Genomic DNA, 19,918 nt, shown 5'->3' with positions numbered 1-19,918 from the left:
AATTGAATGCAAATAAAACTGAGCTGTTACTGGTAGGTATGAGGAAACAACTTGGAACTACCTCTCTTTCTTTGGCCTTTAGCAGATGCCATTTGTACATCTTCTACAATTAAGAGTCCGGGGATAGTATTGGATGCTGGTCTTAATTTTGAACCTCTGTGGTCAAAAAAGCTTACCACCATCTGCGAGAGTTTGTACATATCTTTCTTTACATGATGCTGAGACGGCAATAATTCTACTGGTACTAAAAGGACTGAACATATTACACTAGTTTCACTATGACTGAATTGGCTTCTTATTAGTTTCTGTATCACTTTTAAAATTCTATTGGTGACATTTAAAGCACTTTGGGGTCTTGGACCTCCTTACATGTCAGAACTGCTCCATTCACACAACCTTGGCTACCAGTTGCATTCAACAGAGTCAGGACTGCTGGTTTCACCAGTGTCTGCGTATGTCATGCTAGGAGGTCGCATTTTTTCTCACATTGCTCAAGGCTCTTTGGAATGCATTGCCAGGGATCATTAGAAATGCTGATTCTCTGGCAACGTTTAAGTTAGAACTGAAAGCCTATCTGTTCTCTCAGGTCTTTTAAGTGTGATTATATTTTATATTTCATGCTATGTTTTTATTTTACTTGTATTCTTTATTTTTTGGTCTTGTTTTCATAGGCCCTTTTACTTCTTTGACTTTGAAGCGTTTTGGGAAAGGCGCTATATAAACATAATTTGATTGACTGATCTGGGCTATCTGATTCGTTACCAGTGCTTGTGTGGTATCTTCCCTTATGGTAGAACAGTTTCTGTGGCTATTCTCACACAGTAGAGTTCCCTCCAGGTTTGTGGGTAGGAAATTCAATTCAACGAAAACAATGGTATGGAAACAAAATCACATGAATTTTATAAACCTAAATAAATAAGCTTCTATCAACTGTTTAAGTTTAAAGAAGAATTGATATGCAGGGATGGGAGCATTCTTAGAAGGATGAAGAAAAGATTAACAGTAAAAAGATTGTCAGTCAAAATTAACAATGTAAAAGAAACCATTCCCTTGATAAGACTTCTACACTGCGTGGGTAACAGTATCCTCTCTGGGACTACAGTACCAGCCCTCTCAACACCAAAATCTGTGCCCACTTTGTCCCTCAAGGCCCGTTATGCTGTTGCTGCTAATGGAAATATCACTTCACACAAAGGAGGGAGGAGCCTGACTTGCGATTGCAAAGCTTAATTGGAAGACCTTTGCCGCTACACCTTTTTGCCATTTATTTAAGCCTCATAAACAAAACAAGAAATAGCTGAACTAATTAAGGCAGCGTTGGGAGATCCGGTATAAAAATGGGTAGCTCATTGTTTTATTCAGCTAAGCACTAATGATGTAAAGTCAACTATTAATAAATGATCTTGGGTGCTACATATTTCATACAAACCATTTTTTTATGTTCTTTTGTTTTTGTAAAAGAAATATGAAACTTCGAGCAATCAGATAATTAGATAGGTTTTACTATTCAAGAATAAGTCATCAGTGTTATTTATTTTATACATTGTTAAAAAGATCAAAGGTGTAAAATAGTTTGTAACACCATCATAAAAAAAAAACTCCAGTGCTTGTACATTCTATGGCTATAGCAAATACTATATACTATGCGCAATCCTACTTGCCCAGTGCATATGAAATTACATTGAATATTCATTCAAGATTAATATGATTTTTGGAGAAGGGGGGGGGGGGGGGGGGGGGGGGGGTCGTATTGGGGACTAAATACTTTTCAAACCTTGGTTTGCTTACTGCCAGTTACAGGGTATGTGGCCTTGAAGGTGAGTCAGTTCACATGGCAGTAAGTTTTACAGCATTCATTAAAGTTTCCATTTCCTCACTATAAGGATGAATCAGAAACCAGAGGTTTACTTTCAAGAAGCCAAAGTCACAAGGTGCAGCAAAGCCCATTTCATTATGTTCCAATTTATTCCCCTCGTTTACTGCATCAGTTCCTGGAGTTTGACAATATTAATATTACAACTTGTGCATCTTCACATTTTTCACTTCCATAAAGAAAATGGAAAACCCAAGTGCCTCCAAAATAACTATCAAATAATGCCAATTTCCTAGTTTGAGTAGGTTGACAAAAATTAAAAGAAATGCACAAACAGAAAGCTATGGCATACATCATCAAATGAATGCCTAACTAGAATCTTTTGGTTAGAACCCAAATGTCTACGAATTGTGTGCATGTCTGGCATTCTACAACAGCAACAGAAACTTCCCCAAAAAGGCATTTCTGAAAACTGGCTGAGGGCCATGGCTTAGAATTAAACATCAAGGCAGTGATTGCCAGCTGATATTCACAGACTCAATCTGTAGTTATATTTATGGCCAATTGGTTTGGATGAATGCTTTTGATACAGATATTCAATATGTAGATAAGAGAAATGTATTTTGGAATATAAAAAAAAAATAAAACATTTTGTAAAACTTCACAAGAATGAAACTCTCAATCTCATTTTCAGTTAGAATAGATGGGTTTATGAATGTAAACCTCAACATCTTCATATGCAAACCATTTTTTAATATAACATGTATTGTATGTGGATAATTTAGCAAAAGTAAAACAATTGTTTAACTAGCCTATACTAACTTGCAGAACATGGGTGTAAATGCATGTATAGTATACAATTGTCCAGGCAGAGGTTCCTCTAGACTGCAGTCAGACCTCTTGAGTACTAAAATCAGTCAGCAGGTTTCAGCTTCACTGCAAGACCTTGGAGTGAAAAATCAATGTTAACAGCTAAGGTTCCCAAGGCTTTCTCATATATCGATGTTCCCAGAGTCAAGAGCCCGAATCACTTATGGAAATCGGTAAGAGCACAAGTTCTTGGTGAGCAATTGCAGTTTGCTGTGCCTTGGCTCTCGGAGAGTGTGACAACTAGGGTGCTGTTGGAAAGGACATGCTGCCGTGATCAGCACTAAGAGATAGGCCCATTACTGATGGAGCATGCTTGATGGTCAAATCCTTAATCTCTAAGCTCAATGCATGAAAGGCAATGTAGGTTTAAATCTTTGCCTGAGATCATCTTAATGAGGAAAAAAGATGCAGACTCCAGTACTTAACTAATGGATGTTATAAAACAAAAAACATACCATGCATTTCTGTTTTATTAAAAATCCATTCAAATACATGAGTTCAGAAATGAACAAGGCTAATTTTGTCCAAGTGAATAAGTGTTACAAGAGATCTGCACACTATGTTTTCTGCACACTTTTTTATATTATATAAAAAAAAATCCACATGAAAATAGACTCACATTGTGAGGACAATGTAGTATACAGTTTATTTTTTTTTTTTTTTTATAACAAATGCACCTTTTTACACAACATCTGAACAATACTCTGGGGCCGGTTTTTCAAAACTTTGGTAAAATCGGATTTCCGCGTTTGATCTGGATTATACCGTGCAATTGGGTTTTTCAAAACATCGAAATGTGATCGAGATTACTGTGACTCGGATTTCGTTTGGTAATCTGATCGCACTTTTAATCACTATTAAAAGTTGCAGTTTGGTTTTTCAGAATTTAAAGAGGAGATCAGGATTACTTTGATCCAAAATACCAGGATTATTGCGATCCTACTGCAGAGGTGGATTTAGCTTTTTAAATGATTATAGAACATTCATATTTTGTTTGAACTGCCACAGCAAACACACGCGATATGTTCAAATAGTGTTAGAATATAATATTTACATATTTATTTAAGTTTTGTATTCATGCAAGCAAAAAGGAAAACACATATTTAGTGGTACAGTTTTAATTTAAAAAAGCATATGCATATCCCTTCACATACATCTCCTTAAAGCTCGTCTGAGAGATGCTGGAATCCCGACTGACGAAGAAGACGATGAAGATGTCTAAAAATGTATACCCTTTTTTCAAAAGTTTTATTTTTATTCAATTTAGATGTAGTTATTTAATATTTCTGCTAAGTAGGCATAACTAAAATAACCATTATTTGCATGTGTTATATGTGCACTAAACATTAAAACTGATTTAGACTGTTAAAAAAATTAATAAATAAATAAAAAGCTGTGTGTTAATCATTATTACCACAATCTTATTTATTTTATATATAAAACAAAATTTAAAAAATAATAATAAAAAGCCTACTTCAAAAAACTGGCTTTCGGAATCGTGATTATTTGTTATCTGGATAAAAGTAATACAGCAGTGACCTTTTCTGAAAAATCCGGATCACTTTGATCCAAATTAAAAGCTTTGAAAAACTGGCCCCTGAAGACTCCAGAAAAGACATGTGTACCTTGTATTTTTATTTTGTTGTGAATTACTTCAATATTTGTTTTTATTAAAGTTTATTTAATTGTTTAAAAGAATTCAAATTATTATTGCAAGTTAAAAAGAAAAATGTCTGTACTGATTAATAGGATTGAAAATGGTACAACAAGGAGACACAAACAGTGTTTACAACCAACAATTCTCATGTTTCATTTTTTAAATATCTGACCCGCTGTAGGCTTACCTGTCTTTCCCCTTGCTTTCTCTTCGGTGACAGGCTCTTAGTACTAGTGGGAGAGCCCATACTGACTTGTCCATCTTCTTCATTGGTCTCCTGCAGAGCACACAGAAACATAGAAGCTCATTTTCTCTGGGGATTTACTGATTACAAATAAGCCCCTGAGAAAATCGCAATTTCGCGGAAATCGTGAAATTAGCTCAACAACTCAATTTTTTATATTTCTATTCTTTAAGAAAAATGTACAGAGATTTTTTTTATATTTATATAAAAAATATATAGATACATGTTATTTCCCACAAACACGCCTTAACTATAAGCTTGCAGTTACAGTACATGCATATTGTTCTGTTCTGTACATAGTGCTGCTTAGAAAAGTCATTATTGTCTCGTGACTTCATGAAGTACAGCGCAGAGCAGAGATTCTTGTCAAGTGACTATGAATTCTAGGCGGGAAGCACTGTACACCAACACAAACAAAATGGATGTCTCAGAGAAAGCAAACAACGTATCTGCAGCTGATCGAACAAAGCAATATCCAGGATATCAACATCCAGCGATACTTGTCTGTTGTCCCTAACTCTGTTGATGCTGAGTGAAGCGTTTTGGCACATGGGCAGGTTTTTACAGCTCAATGGACTGCATACATATTTTCTGAAGAACGTTATTTATACTTATATAATGTTCAAGTTTTCAGATAAAGTTCAATTCTAGTTCTCAAATCAACAGGGTTTTTTTAAATTTTTGTAACTGGGAAATTAAGTGAAAATAACATTGACCACAGTACAGTTCAAATCCCAGCTCAGCCACTGACTCATTGTGTGACCCTGAGCAAGTCCTTGTGCTCTGCCTTTGGGGTGAGACGTTATTGTAAGTGACTCTGCAGCTGATGCATGGTTCACACACACTAGTCTTGTATCTTGTAAAGCGCTTTGTGATGGTGGTCCATTACGAAAGGCACTATATAAAAATAAAGATTTTTTTATTATTATTATTATTATTATTATTATTATTATTATTATTTATTATTATTATTATTATTATTTAATAAAAAACAGATACTTTGTACATACAATTTATTGAATAGTTCCGTGCAAATTCAGTGAAAAATTATACTTTACCCTTGTACTTTTTGTACAATAAAAGCTGCGATTTTCTCGGGGCCTTACTTATAAAGCTCCAACCCCACCCTCCCAGCAGCACATTTTAGTAACAAGTATTTGTAAGTGCAAAACAGGAGATGCCGTCTCAGCAAACTGCTTTGCAGCTTAATGTTGTACTAGAAGACCATTTGCAGGTTTTGTGGAATACAATGGTTACATAACAAAAATAATAATAACTGAAATTCCCTACATAAAATTATTGTTTATAATTATTGATTAGCAAGTCCTGAAACAGATTAATAAAAGTGCTCAACTAACAGTACCAGTACTCCGGAATAAAAAAAAAAAAAAAAACTCGAAACAAAAACCATCCAATAATAACCATTTTCAATCTTTACATTTTAGAGATATACATATATCACTTTGAGGACTATAATTAAATGAGAAGAAGGATTATGGCTATAATAACACTATCAGATGTGAAGATCTGCTCTTATGAGCTTTGAGCTTGACAGTTAAAGTATCAGAGCAATCACTCTTATGAAAACATACAATAACTTTGCAATAACGTTATAATAACTTTGAAGATTTCAGTGGTTCATTGAAAAATGTGAAAACAATAAAGACTCTTTCACTGCCTTGATGACACAACAGGATATTGCCAGGGGCTTGCTTTAAAAATGTACAGTACTGAACATAGCACTAAGTGGATTCATGATTAAAAACATTGTTCTGAGATTTTAGAGAACACTATACGCCATACTAAACAAGATGGCGACTTTAAACAGGTTAGAATTAAAATAGCCTACCTTTTGCTTTAACATACTCTTCATTTCTTTTAGTCCTTGCATGGCATGATTTTTAGCCTGTAAAGCACATGAATCATTTTTAGTCAAACATAAAAAAATCCTCTCAATTAAATGTTATTTTTTCCAGTTTTTTTCTGTATTAATTTAGTTTATTTTAAGGTTTTACTGAATAAAAAAAATACCTTCCCTGGTTAGAGGCATCAAAGACATTTTTAATACCAAGAAGTTCTTAATCAAAACAAAGCTTTGACTTTAATAATAAAGCCCACATAAATAGAATGGCAAAGTGAATTTTAGCTCAGCACCTACAGGAAAGGTAAAAGTCATTGAGTACATTTTCATGCATGTTAGCGAATACTTCATAGTGCTATCACTGACTGCTGTGTGTTCGTTACACAATGTACAAGCTACATGTTTTCCCACCTTCTCACTTCAGAGTTCCTGGTTACCATGGGAACAAGTTACCACTGAGAAACAGCCCTTGGGCCGACAGTATACAGCAGCAAGAAAAGTGTTTTTGCATTTGTAATATACCCATTCACACTGCAATTAGGAGTATGGAAAAACAGGAGAAAAACCCAATAATACTATATGTTATATTTAAAAAATGACATAAGAATTTGTCATTACCCAAACAAGTTCTGCAAAAGGGGAACATAAAAATACATTCTTTAGGATGATAACTTACAAATTTGTATGCAGTTTTCACAGCGGGGCTTGCTTTGGTAACAGCTGTGTTAATCATTGCACCACTTTTCTGTAGAAGACATGGAATATTTTCTTTCAGTTATTTAAGAAGCTTATGAAATTGTTAAACTTGCATTTTAATTGTATAAATTTTAGAAAGCAATTAGGCTACTACAAAGATTGAGGACTTTCTTTGGACCTCTAAATGTAAATTATAAGGCATGTGTTAAAAAAGGTGCGACATACACTTTAACTGTTGCCATACTTTCCAACCTAATATGTGTTTTCATTTTTCATAAATATTCATAATTGCCACAATTTTTTTAAATGGAGATTTAGTCAGTTTTCTTATTTTTTTGTGGATGTTAAAATCTTGAGCTGCACTGTGCTAAAGCTGAATGCATTTCAGAATGATAAAACTCCAGTACTCAAGCTTGAGCTGAGGAATGTTATATGATTATATAATACACAGCATTCTTGGCTAGATGCACAAAAAACACTTTGTTCTTAATAAAGTTTGGCAGGAACTCACTGGATAAGAAAAATATGTTTAACAGTTTTTAAAAACAGGTACTTTACCTGCATGAAAAACTTATCCTTAAAACTTTAATTTCTTCATTCCTATCAAATTCTATAGAAAGGCTTTCCACTATTAAGTTGGAAAAAAAAAAAAAAAAAGTTTCAAACTTACATAAATTGAAGGTGCATATGGTACAATACCAAGGCCTAGCAGGTTCTTACCTTTACTGGTTGCATCCACTGTTGATACGACCTTGAATGTGCTGAATTTACAAGGCAAAGAAAAATTATTAAAAAAAAAAAAAAAACCATAAATTGATAATAAAAGTAGTTTAGTCATGTGCAGTACTGTATAATGGAGGCTTTCTTATGAAAAAGGCAACAGAAAACATTTGCTTACCCTGAGGGTTTAGTACAAACAGGACAAATGAGGGATAGCTCAAAACATGGAGTCATACTTAATAATAATCAAGGGAAAGGAACATTCATGAAAAAAAGGATTACGCATTTTTAACGGTTTACAAAAACTCAAGATGCTATATAAGCTTTTGAAGAAGCGGTAGCAGATGAACAGAAAACAGGCCTTACAGGGATGCTTAGTTATGCAATGCAGTGAGACTTAAAAACATTTTTGCTACTTACCTCCACAAAAGCCACCCTCAGTTATTTCTTCTTCAAAAACATCTGAAAACCCCCTCCCTGCATTTATCCTGGTAAGTCGACCATCAATGAACTATAAGAGGGAAAAAAAGATAGAAACAGAGTTTATTTTAGTTGACCTCAAAAAAGTTTAGAAATATAAAAAAGTGAAAAACAGATGAAGGATTGATATCATGTCCAACATGTAATACATTCTACACTAAAGAAATCTAACTACATTATGAAGTAAAAGGCATATTCCAGTCTACTAGTACTGTTATGCTAAATACATTTTCTCCATGCAATACACAGGACTTTATTTTAGCATGCCACTGTTTCCACAAGCACAGTACAGTGAATATAAATAATATATTGGCAGATTCTAGTTAGTTGCTTTTGTTCTCACTGGTTTGGCTTACATGCAAAAATAAAAATGAGTCTCACCTTTTTGCCATACTATTTTGGTAGTACCTTTTGGACAATTTGGGTTTACATGTAGTTTTCTTTTAGACAGAGAAATTCTCCTTTAAAATTCATCTGACCTAATTAATTTCAGTTTAGACAGTACTGTACCTCAAAAAAGGTTTTTAGCAGTCTGGATTAACTGACAAGTAGTATGATTTCAATTAAAATTTACACGTAAAATATAAAGATATATAAAGATCCTATATACCATTGAACAGTTAAACGCTTCTGAGAAAATTATGAAGCAAAATTACATCTTATAAAAACAGATACACACTCCCTGTGTTATCTTCATTTTGTGTAGGAGTTACTTATAATATAAATGTCCACTCAAAGAAAGAATGCAACAAAGTCAACTGACAAATTAGAAAACTGTTCAGAACAGAAGAAAATTCGTCAGAGCACAAAAGTACACAACACTTTGATAATGCCATCTTCTAAAGCGAAAACACCCACATTTACAAGATAATTTCTCGTAAAAGGCAAATAATAATAATAATAATAATAATAATAACAAATATTCTGTGTCACACACTAATTTAAATCAGAAAAGCTACATTAGCAAAACAACCGACTGTACCATACCTTACGACAAAAAAGCTTTTTTTCTGCAGATTTCAATTAATAAACTGGGAGAAGTTCTCTATTTTTTCTTTCAGATTTTCTGATACTATTATTTTTGAGTCAGAGTCAGATTTCTTAAGGTTTGGAAGCTCTGGTATACAAGTTTGGCACAAAAAAGGGTTGACAGGTATGCTGTACACATTTATCAGTTTATATTCACTGTGATCTCATAACATTAGTGGAGGAATGGGAATAACAATATATTGTAATGAGCCCCATAATAAGACCAGTCAGTCTAACTCTTACCAATTTAGGAACTGCTGAAATGAATCATAACTGACTGAAAAATAAAATACAAGAGCAAACTGTTTGAATAATGATAGAAAACAGGTTGTCACTGACTTGTATTTTCTACTCTCTCTTGGCAGAATTCCTATTTATTAGAAACAGGCTAGCTTCCAAATGGACTTGGTTCATGGTCAGAGCAGTACTGCATCACTGGACTATTTCACTGCAAGTTTAAGAGATAAAGGCAGCCGAGCTACTGCAGAGCGGAAAAAATGTCTTTGAACTGCGGGTCACTATCTTTTCTGGGAAGCTATGAATTTGTTCAATGTCAGAAACAACGGCTGGACTCATTGTTATTCTCATCATACTGGGAAAAAAGATCTCCTGCTAATTGAGGTTCTAAATTGCAGCTGTCAATAAAAAATATACTCACTAAGCTTTGTGCCAAGCAACAACATTAAACAGTTTACATTTCCTAATCAAAAGTACTTGCTGATGGTTACATTTTTGTAAATGCTGGATTGAATGTGTTCATTTTAAATTAATGATTCAAAGACACATCCCTTCCTTTTGGATGTCATTTACTTCCTATACAGGGCTCTGGCTCCAACTGGTTGTATGTGCAGTTAAAGACGTACTGGTAGTTTAGGATCAGCATGTCTACTATTTCTGTCAGGCCTACAGTCAAGTTTGTCCAACAGTGCTTTAACAATTCTGGCACACACTTTACCTGTTTAAAAAGCTGAAGATTCACTGCCATTTTAAGGAAAGCTCTCATAGTGCTAGAGCGATGGTTTACAAAACTATCTTCACAAAAGGAAATTGGCTCCCCCTAGAAAAAAAGGGCATTTTGTTAAAAGAGGAAAATTCAGTAAGGTTACATTAATGAGTTTTTATTACCTTACTTTACGAATCAAGATAGTTAACATTAAATACATCTTTAGCACATCCGGGACAAAAAAAAAAAAAAAAAAAAAAAAAAGAAGTTAACACACACAGTAGTGTATTTTTAGAAATAAATTTTAACATTATGGACATATAAATGAAACATCTGCCATAGCACTGTCAATAGGTGGAAGAGCCACCATGAGCAGGCATTGATCAAAAAGATGACAAGTACTTCACTTGTTCTGTACGGATATGTGATGTGTTTCTAAAGGTTTACCAGTTACATTTGGGATATTGCACATTTTGTTCTTATATAATGGCCAATTGAGTCTTATTTTTTAAAAACTGTTGCTTGAGAAACATCATAAATTTGTGCAATTAAAACAGCTTAAGTGCTTCTGGGAGTAAATACGAATGTGTGTGCGTGTGCACAAACACACACTTGATTTTAAACACATCTCCTTGCTGCTGTGGAGCTGGTGAGATTTTTAACTCTCCTGTTTAGGAGAGAGCCTTGGTTTCACACTTATGCCAATGCAATATCCTATACTTGCAGAGATGTCAATTATCAACTATGCACTTAGAAAGCACACCCAGGTGCCCAATATAATGAGCTAAAGCAGCCTAGTGAGAATGTAGCATTACTAAGATACAACAAAGACAAGATTTGTTGTTGACTAGACCCATTTGTCTATCAGTAGATATTTAAAGTTCAAAGTATGTAAAAATCTAACATTTAATTGACTTACAGTGTAATAATGTCCTGAAAACATGCTAGTATTTGAAGCAGTTTGGGGTTTGCCTTGTAGTTTTAACATACTGTACATCACAGGTGCGAGTAGGATGTGACGTTAGAATAAACAGATGTGTTATACATTGCAAAGGTATAAACACTGTACTGTACATTAGTGCGGTGTATCCTTCTTAATCACATACCATAGCACTGCAAAATGAAATTCTGAATTAAATGTTGGATGGATTTTTTTTTTTTTTTATTGTTCGAAGCAGCAGGGTGGTTCTATTCCTGTCTAGGGGAAACTCTAATATGTATGCCTGAGGTTCAGATGACAAGAAATACTGAATTAGCTAAATAGCAGAATAGGCCTGCGACAGTTTTGTGTTTTGAGAAACAGTTTCCTACACGAAGGCAACAACTAAAATGCAGAGCAAATGTGAGGGATTAACTTTCTACATCTGAATAGTACTCGTTTCCTTTATCTAAATTTGCCAAAGCCGACAGTTTTCAATCTCGCATTAAATTAGACCCAGTTACATAATGTGTTAGAGATAGGGTACAAGTTCCATAGTGTAAATGGAAAACTATGAACTTAAATTGACGTGACATATTATATAAATACACAGTCTGCCTAGTAAAGCTAAAACAGCTGGGGGGGAAAAACAACATTTAATTTCAAACAAGATTTAAAAACAAAGACATTTTTTGAAAAAGATTGAAGATTTAATATCTGCCAAAGCAACCAGTAAAAAACACCAACAAGTACATGTGTTGACAAAATACATTGCAGTCAAGGAGTAAAAATCAGGACTACGACCACTCTGAGTTAACTTTATTGCATATACTATATTGTTCAGCATATAGGTTTGATGAGTAACTATGTAACTATTCCTCTGAAGCGAAAATAATTATGTTGCAACAAAGCTGGAAACTACATTGATCGTTTGAAAAAAGGAGTAACGCTGGCATATCTCTGTCATGAATATAGGTTGTCAAAAAGCACTTTTTTGGCTTAAGCAACAATGCGGCAAAGGAAATTTTGATTTAAGAAAAAAACCAAAAAAAAAAACCGTCGGGTTCATTTGTAATGAAAGCTCAGTTTGGGATTCTTGCATGCTATGTTAAGATCTGGTGCACTTTGAAACGATTCATGTCAGATCGATTTTGAATAAAAGTTCAGCTTCAATTCGGGATATTTGGTTTTTGTACTATGTTTTAAATATTTAACAAATTCACGGGGTGGAACAAGGCCACCTGCTGAGATGTTTTAGGACATAAAGTTAGTAACGAATAACATATAGAGAGGCTCTGTCCTTCAAAGGCCCTACGCATATAAGAAGGGATCCGTCACTGAGGAAACCTGACAAACAGGAGGGGGTTTACCGTCTCCGAGATGACCCGACAAACAAAGAGGGGTCACCGTCTCTGACATGACCCAACAAACGAAGAGGCTTGTGAACTAGAAAGAAAAACATTGCTTTGTAATATTAACACATAAAAGAGGTTCTGATTCTTCAATGGCCCAACATATGCAGTAGAGGGGTTCCGTCGCTGAGGAGACCCGACAAACAGGAGAGGGGTTCCGCCGCTTGGGGCCCTCAAATGAATAGAGGCATCAGAGCCTGAAAGAGAGGTAGACAAAGGATCATGCATGCTAAAGGAGGGGTTTGGCCGTGGGTCCCCTCTGACTCACGGAGAACCCTCCTCGATGAGGTAAATGAAGCAATGCTTAACAAAGGGTTGGAGAAAGTGGAATCACTAACCCCCCAGAGGAGACCGATGCAAAGGCGGTTTGAGATTCCAGAGGAGGAGGAAACGAAAAAACGCAAGACAACTAGGAGGAGGTAACTAAGGTTTAAATAGAATAGATTTATTTGGTGGAAGATGATGATAGGGAGCACGGGCCTAGTACCACACCAATAGGTTAACATTAGGATAAAGCAAAGGCATGAGATTAACAGGTACATTCAATTCTACTTTTATTCACAATATCATCTCATTAACATACTCCAACAGTTTATCGTTCATTTTGACTGTCCTTTTGCTATAACAAACCCCTCGATATAACGAACAAAAGACTTGGACCCCAACAGGTTTGTTATAGCGAGGGTGTATTATAAAAGCTACGGCATGAGCAGGGATACAAGTAAAAAGAAGGCATCATAGAACAGTTACTGTATGAATAAAGGCATTAAGATAGTTTTATTGTTATATTTAAATCAGCATGCACACATTTGTGCATGAGGCATTTCAATAACACTTAATTTGGTTAATCTTTCAATTATGTGACACCAAAGAAACCTGACTATTTAAAAAAAACCAAAAAAACAACCTAGATCTTTTACAATAATACTCATTATCAAATTCCCACATGAACCAACAAAATCAATGAAATACACAAATAGGGTTTGTGTGTACTGTTTACAGAAGAGACAGATTCGCCAATTATGTATCCCTATTCTCTGGGCCTACACAATCCAATTATTTTCTAAACTTGAAAATGCAGCGCTCCCAGATATGACAAACAATGCGCTCTGAGAAACAAAACTGAAAAAGTATTTTATAAAAACAAGTGTTGAGATGATGGGTGCTGGGTGGCTCAGTGGATGTAAAAGAAAACTATGACGTCACTCAAATGACCACATTTGAGTGACGCCATCACAATTACTTTTTTAGGGTTCAATATGATTCCACAGATGGGCATAACTGGCAAAGCAAAATTAAAACAGCTGTAATCTTCAACGCCACGTGCCAAGGAGGAATACCAGTTCAACATCAAAGGTGACCAGTAACATTGCTAAGGGGTGCGATCAGCCAAATTATAATATAACCACAAGATTTATTCTGAATCTTTATAAATCTTGCACCACATTGAACCATAGAAACAATTTTCTTTTAAAACTAAAAAAAAATAATCATCTCACTGGCTTGTATCTCAAGTAATCTCTGTAGGATCCGAACAGGGCCGCCTGCGTCCTGAGAAAGGCCATAGCCACGCCGCTGCCTGTCGCTGTAGACTGCTTTTTCAGTTTACTTTTCAGAGTGGACATCTGCAGAAGATAGAGGAAAAGTTAAATTAACACCTTTGAAATTGGTAGAGACGCAAACTCAATCAGGGTGTGAACCGTCACATTTGCAGGTCAGCCAAAAGATCCTTCCCCTCTTCCTGATAGCTTATCTGCTGTGCTGTGGAAAGCACCTGCTGGTCTGTTAATTGAGAAGAAAGCAGAAAGGGGGGGGGGGGGGGGAGGGTGTTAGTTGCTAATCACAGTGCTTTGTCACGAAACACGTACAAGAGAGAGAGAAAGAGACAAAGCTGTTTTAAACACTTTATTATTATTATTTTTTTTTTTTTTTAAAGCACTTTGGTTTGTTGGCCATTTTTGTACCGGTTTACCATAAGATCTGAACATGTGTCAACTTGCTTTAAGATAATAAAAGATGTACCCTGTGGCTCCGAGGGGGTGGGAGACCATTTCTTAAGAGACAGGCTCAAGTGCTGCTTATCACCTTTTCCCGTTTCCATCAAAGAAGCAGCATCAAGCTACTTTGAATGCCCAAGAAATATTTCACATCATTATTGAAAATGACAGAAACGGGCTCAGAATCATTATAAGGAAGAATCATGATGATTCTATTATGAAGCGGTGTTCTTTGCAGAGAAACAGTGCCGGTACAATGTATCTAGGCAAGACACATGCTAGAAAATTCAAGAATTAACGTGGGTAGACTTCTTGGCATCTACATTGGGTATGTTTTGTCCACGTGGCAAGATGAGATAAATTGCTAAATCACATGGCTTTATAATTAGTATGAATTAAAAACAAATGAAAACAAAACAAATACAAATATTTAAAGCAAAAGTATTCTGGGGGATATGTTCAAACTCAAAATCACAATCAATGGTATAGACGAATCTTAGCATTTTGTGCATACTATTTACAATGCAATCATATCAACACATTTCAGCAGAGGCCTTATAAACAGATTATACATTGCTAAATTAAACAAAGTGTTGTGTAATGCATCTGCAAATTTACACTAAATACATAATTCTTAAGCTTATGCAAAACATCAACAATATTAATATTTAATGCTGAAATGCATTTATTCATTCAAATAAACAATAGTGTCAGTTTTTTCTAACCAATAAAAACATGAAAAAAACTGAAAAACAAAAAGGAAAAGGAAAAATATAAGAAATTTAGAATACATTTTTAACACAACCTGCCATTTGCTCATTCATTTAAATCATATCAAATCCAGTGATTTGCTCATCCGTTAAAGACAAGCACACAGAATGTACTCTGATCCAAAAAAAGAAAAGATGATTCTCCACTAAACACAGCATTTGCCATTAATGTAGAAATGTTCAGGTGTTTAAAAGAAAAATTACTTCAATAAAAGGATTTTTTTAAATGAATGTACAACCATATAATCCACAGCAGTAACGCAATACCGAAAGAAAAATAGTTTCTGCTACTGTATTAACCAACTCCAATTCCTTATAAACTTGACTTGCCTTAATATTCCTGTACATCAACAAAATGCTATCTCTCCAATAACAACGGTGGTCTGGTTCAAAACTCCATACACTAATAATCAGTTTTTAGATCAAAAGATGCATCAGATTCAGATACAGGTATCTATTTTGATGATGGCACACACTAGCTTCTCCTGCATGTAATAACCGTAATTGATGTGTCAATCTAATTAACTGTTCTACTTTTAATAATGCTAACGAGAAGTGAACGAGGTAGCAGAGGCTTAGCTCTACAGGTAATAAACCTATTTGGCAGTGACATTTTTCAGTGTAAAGTCACTGTTGCTGTGATCTGATCAAAGAGAGGGACCCCCAACGGGTCCAATTATAACCATAGTATTGTAGAAAAATCATTTGAGTTATGATATTCATAATCTATGCAGAAAGGCCTTTCCAGTATAGGTCTTTTCCCTGTAGCTGTGATCTTTTCAATTTACATCAAGGAAAGATAGTGCTAGATAAAAGTCTGGAGTTCGATTAGTTGGCCCATGGAGGGCATGCACCAAGGCTCATTAAAGTCTCTTCAATTAACTCCAGTACAAGGTTTGAAGTGCTCAGTGTTCAATGCACTGGTCAAAGGTTGCAGAGAAAACAGATCTGCAGTTAACACTCCAGCTGGGAATGATAATTAACAGGTGCAATGGTATCTCTTTCTTTTAGTCTAATTCAGAGAGCGCCTATAAACCTGCACAATATCACAAAATATTAAAACAATCATAGTCATATCAATTTATATGACATTTTGTATTAACAGTAGTAGACCTAGTGGAAAACTAGATTCACTTTCAGTTACTTTGCTCCATTACAGCTTGTTTAATCTAGCTGTATTTAATATACAGTACACCTTTGCTATAAAACGGCCTTCGTTATAAGAAACATTCAGCTACAACAAACCCCAAATAAAAAAAGAAAAAACATACACACCATCATCATCCTGGTCTGTACACACGGGATGCCACCTCAGCAACTCTTTTGTCTTAACAAATACATGCTGTATAACTATGCCTCCAAAACTGAAATTATTTTATGTTGTAACAAAGCTGGAAATTATACTGATCGTTTGAAAAAAGCAGTAATATCTCTGTCGTAAATGTAGGTTGTCAAAAAGCACTCTGCTTTTTGTCTTGTTCAGCAACCATGAAGCAAAGCAAAATTGGCTAAAGAAAAAAAGACTTGACGATCTAATGAACTTTTCATGTCAGATTAATTTGGAATAAAAGATCAAGTCATCTGCTTTGAAACGATTCAAGTCAGATTGATTTTTAATAAAAGTTCCGCTTCAACTAGGGATTTTTGCTTTTTGTACTTGTTTTAATTCTTTAACGAATAGGATAAAGCAAAGGCAGACTGCATACATGAGACGAACAGGTACATGTAATTCTACTTTTATTTACAATCACAAATCATTAACTTTATTGTCCTTTCACTACAATGAATCCCTCGATATTACGAACAAAAGGCTTGGACCACAACAGGTTTGTTATAGAGAGGGTGTACTGTAAGTGTGTATGCATGCAGGGATGAAATTTTCAACAAAAAAGTGCAGGTACTCATATGCTCAGCCGGGTGTAAAAATTGAGACAATCTTAGTGCCAATTAATAAATACTTAAAGGTATACATACTGGTACACAATATGTTTATAAATACAAATAATTGATCAATTATAACCAATTCACCATAAACAAAGCTTTGTACCCTCTGCTTGTATCACTCAGCCATGTACTGTAATATAACACTTAAGTTAAACCTTAAATGACAAACATTAAGACATATTACATTATGCAGTAACTGCTGTAGAGGGAGTTTTGCTTCAAGATAGCCTAAAAAAAAAGGGATGATGTTATAAAAATTTTATTAAAAAAACTGCTATGAAAAAATGCTACAAAAAGGTCTAAGTCACACAATGCACAATAGGGGCTAAAATACCCCTCAAATGTATTACGCAACAGGCACTACTACTAACGATGTACTTGGCCATTTTAATCTCCATAGTATCCTCTGAAATCATCCCCATACTTTTCAGACCCTGGGTACTCGCCTACAACAGGACCTGGCCATGCTACAATAACAGCCTTGGATTAGAACATATATCCCTGTTTCTTTTATTTATTTTGCACTAATTACTTGCATTACAATAACCAATTGTGTGCTTCTGTTGTGTTTCTGTGTAGATTAATTACCATGATCTATTCCAGAAAAAAGATTTTTCAGGCAGAAACAGTATAAAAAGTATAAAACAGTATAAAACAGTCGAAAAGACTATTTTATTTTATTCCTGTTATGTAGTTTCATCACACGAAACAAGAGGAAGACGACACATTTTCATAAAGTAATATCATTACTGTGGTTTACTTCTGCCTTTTTTTTTTTATATATGTGCAAAACTCACATTTAACTTAAATAAACTCAAAATGTTTTAGAAAAGGGGGCAAAGAAAAAACACCGCACCGTTTTGGTTTTCGTTTATTACAATCCTCATAACAGAAAATACTAGGATCACAACAAAACAAAACTTTGATCACTATGCTTAACCTGTACCTTGCAAATTGGTTCAGCGTTTGAAAAGAGTGAAGCACACCTCCATAAGTATCCTGATTCTGACTCGCCAACCAAATCTGAAGCAGCACTTTGATCCTGTTTTTTTTTTTTTTTTTTTTTTTTTTTTATGTTGTTAGTCCCTACTGTTCAGCTTGACATTTTGGAAAATGTTGCGCAAATTCTGGCAATGTGGTCAATCGGTACAAGGCAAAAGGCATTATGAAAATTATTTCTAATATTATCAACTTCAATCATTACTGCACAGAAATGTGATTGTTGCCCATTACAATTAAGACTAACAGAAATCAGTGGGGCACAGTAATAATGTATTTGTCAATGGTTAGTGTTTAAAAATATAGTAAAGAGTACATTTTATAATCTTGACTCACATGTATAGTCTTTGGTAAAAGTACTTTTTAAATATAAAAATGTGAAATTATGAAAAGGCTGCCAACTAGTGACACTTATAACTGTGTGTGCATTTTATCATGATATTTGTCTTAGAAATACATATATAAAAAAGATTATTTAATGAAAGGCATACCATGGGGATATAATTAAAAAACTACAAAGAAATACACACTTTAACTGTCAAATTTTAATTTTAAATAGCCTTCCAATCATAAATTCAAGATTTTACAAAGGTAATAGTAATGTAGAAATAAAAACACACACACACACACACAGACTAAATGTAGTGGATGAATATTTTTTAAAAAATCTGATTACTTATTGTTTAATTTGATGCTGGGACCACAGATTATTGTCCAGGTGTTTCCTCCAATCATTTTTTAAACACTAAATCCAAAACATCAAAGTAACAATAAAAAGTCAAAAGGGCCAGATATTCAAAGTTTTTGCAAATTTATGCAACTCTGATTGCATTGCAAATATATTAACAGATATGCTGTTCAAACTGTTCCTCAGGATATAGAAAATATAAAAAAAAAAAAAAAAAAAAAAAAAAACAACGATGACTTGAAATTTGAGTTGACCCCTTGTCAGCGGAAAAAAATGTAGCTCACAAAGAAAGGGTGGAATGGGCTGCAAATTATTTTATAAAATATACATTTTACTTTATTCTTTTCCTACATCTCCTCACACACTCCTGCTTCTCAGCAATACTGCTTTTAATAACACAAGTCTGTTTTTGTACTATGTTATTGCGGCGATGAAAGTTAGAATTTTCGCCACCCTTGGAAGGCTGAATGGGGTGTAAATGTGTCCCCAAAAATTGCCATAAGCCCTTGGAAGAAGGATTTCTCCCATTTCCCCAAGTAAGACAAGGGTGTTCTTGGCATCAAAATAAAGGCAAGCGATTTAAGTTTAATCACATGTAAGGATACCCCTCTTCAAAGAGTCATGAGATCTGTTCATTTTAGACTTGCTTGGGTGCATTTGCACCCCTTGCTGCTGACAAAGTGTTAAAGAAAAACTGATTCGAAAATCTGCTAAATCCATTAGTGGAGGACCTGCCTCACAGCCAATCACTAACAGAGAAATGGTGTCCTAAACAACTCCCACTGAGGTTAGGAGCGATCTAAAATTAATTCAGCAAAGCTTAGTGAACCCTAAACTCCCTCTTGAGAGGAGTAAAGTATTTTTGAATATCATTTT

The 19,918-nt window shown here is 34.6% G+C and overlaps 1 protein-coding gene across 2 annotated transcripts in view; it reads right to left on the bottom strand.

Moving 5' to 3' along the window:
- The window catches only part of LOC121326985 (DENN domain-containing protein 1B-like), a 100,418-nt gene that overhangs the window by 13,388 nt on the left and 67,112 nt on the right, over positions 1–19,918 (bottom strand). For both annotated transcript variants that reach the window (XM_041270693.1, XM_041270694.1), the window contains 7 exons: positions 14,144–14,269; positions 10,326–10,427; positions 8,282–8,372; positions 7,862–7,902; positions 7,122–7,190; positions 6,434–6,490; positions 4,528–4,617 (listed from right to left, as the gene is read on the bottom strand). In XM_041270693.1, coding sequence (XP_041126627.1) covers positions 4,528–4,617; positions 6,434–6,490; positions 7,122–7,190; positions 7,862–7,902; positions 8,282–8,372; positions 10,326–10,427; positions 14,144–14,269 — 576 coding nt within the window. The remainder of the gene's footprint in view (positions 1–4,527; positions 4,618–6,433; positions 6,491–7,121; positions 7,191–7,861; positions 7,903–8,281; positions 8,373–10,325; positions 10,428–14,143; positions 14,270–19,918) is intronic.

This window comes from Polyodon spathula, chromosome 14 (assembly GCF_017654505.1).
Source record: "Polyodon spathula isolate WHYD16114869_AA chromosome 14, ASM1765450v1, whole genome shotgun sequence".
NCBI lineage: Eukaryota > Metazoa > Chordata > Actinopteri > Acipenseriformes > Polyodontidae > Polyodon > Polyodon spathula.
This window is presented reverse-complemented; position numbering and strand designations above follow the sequence as displayed.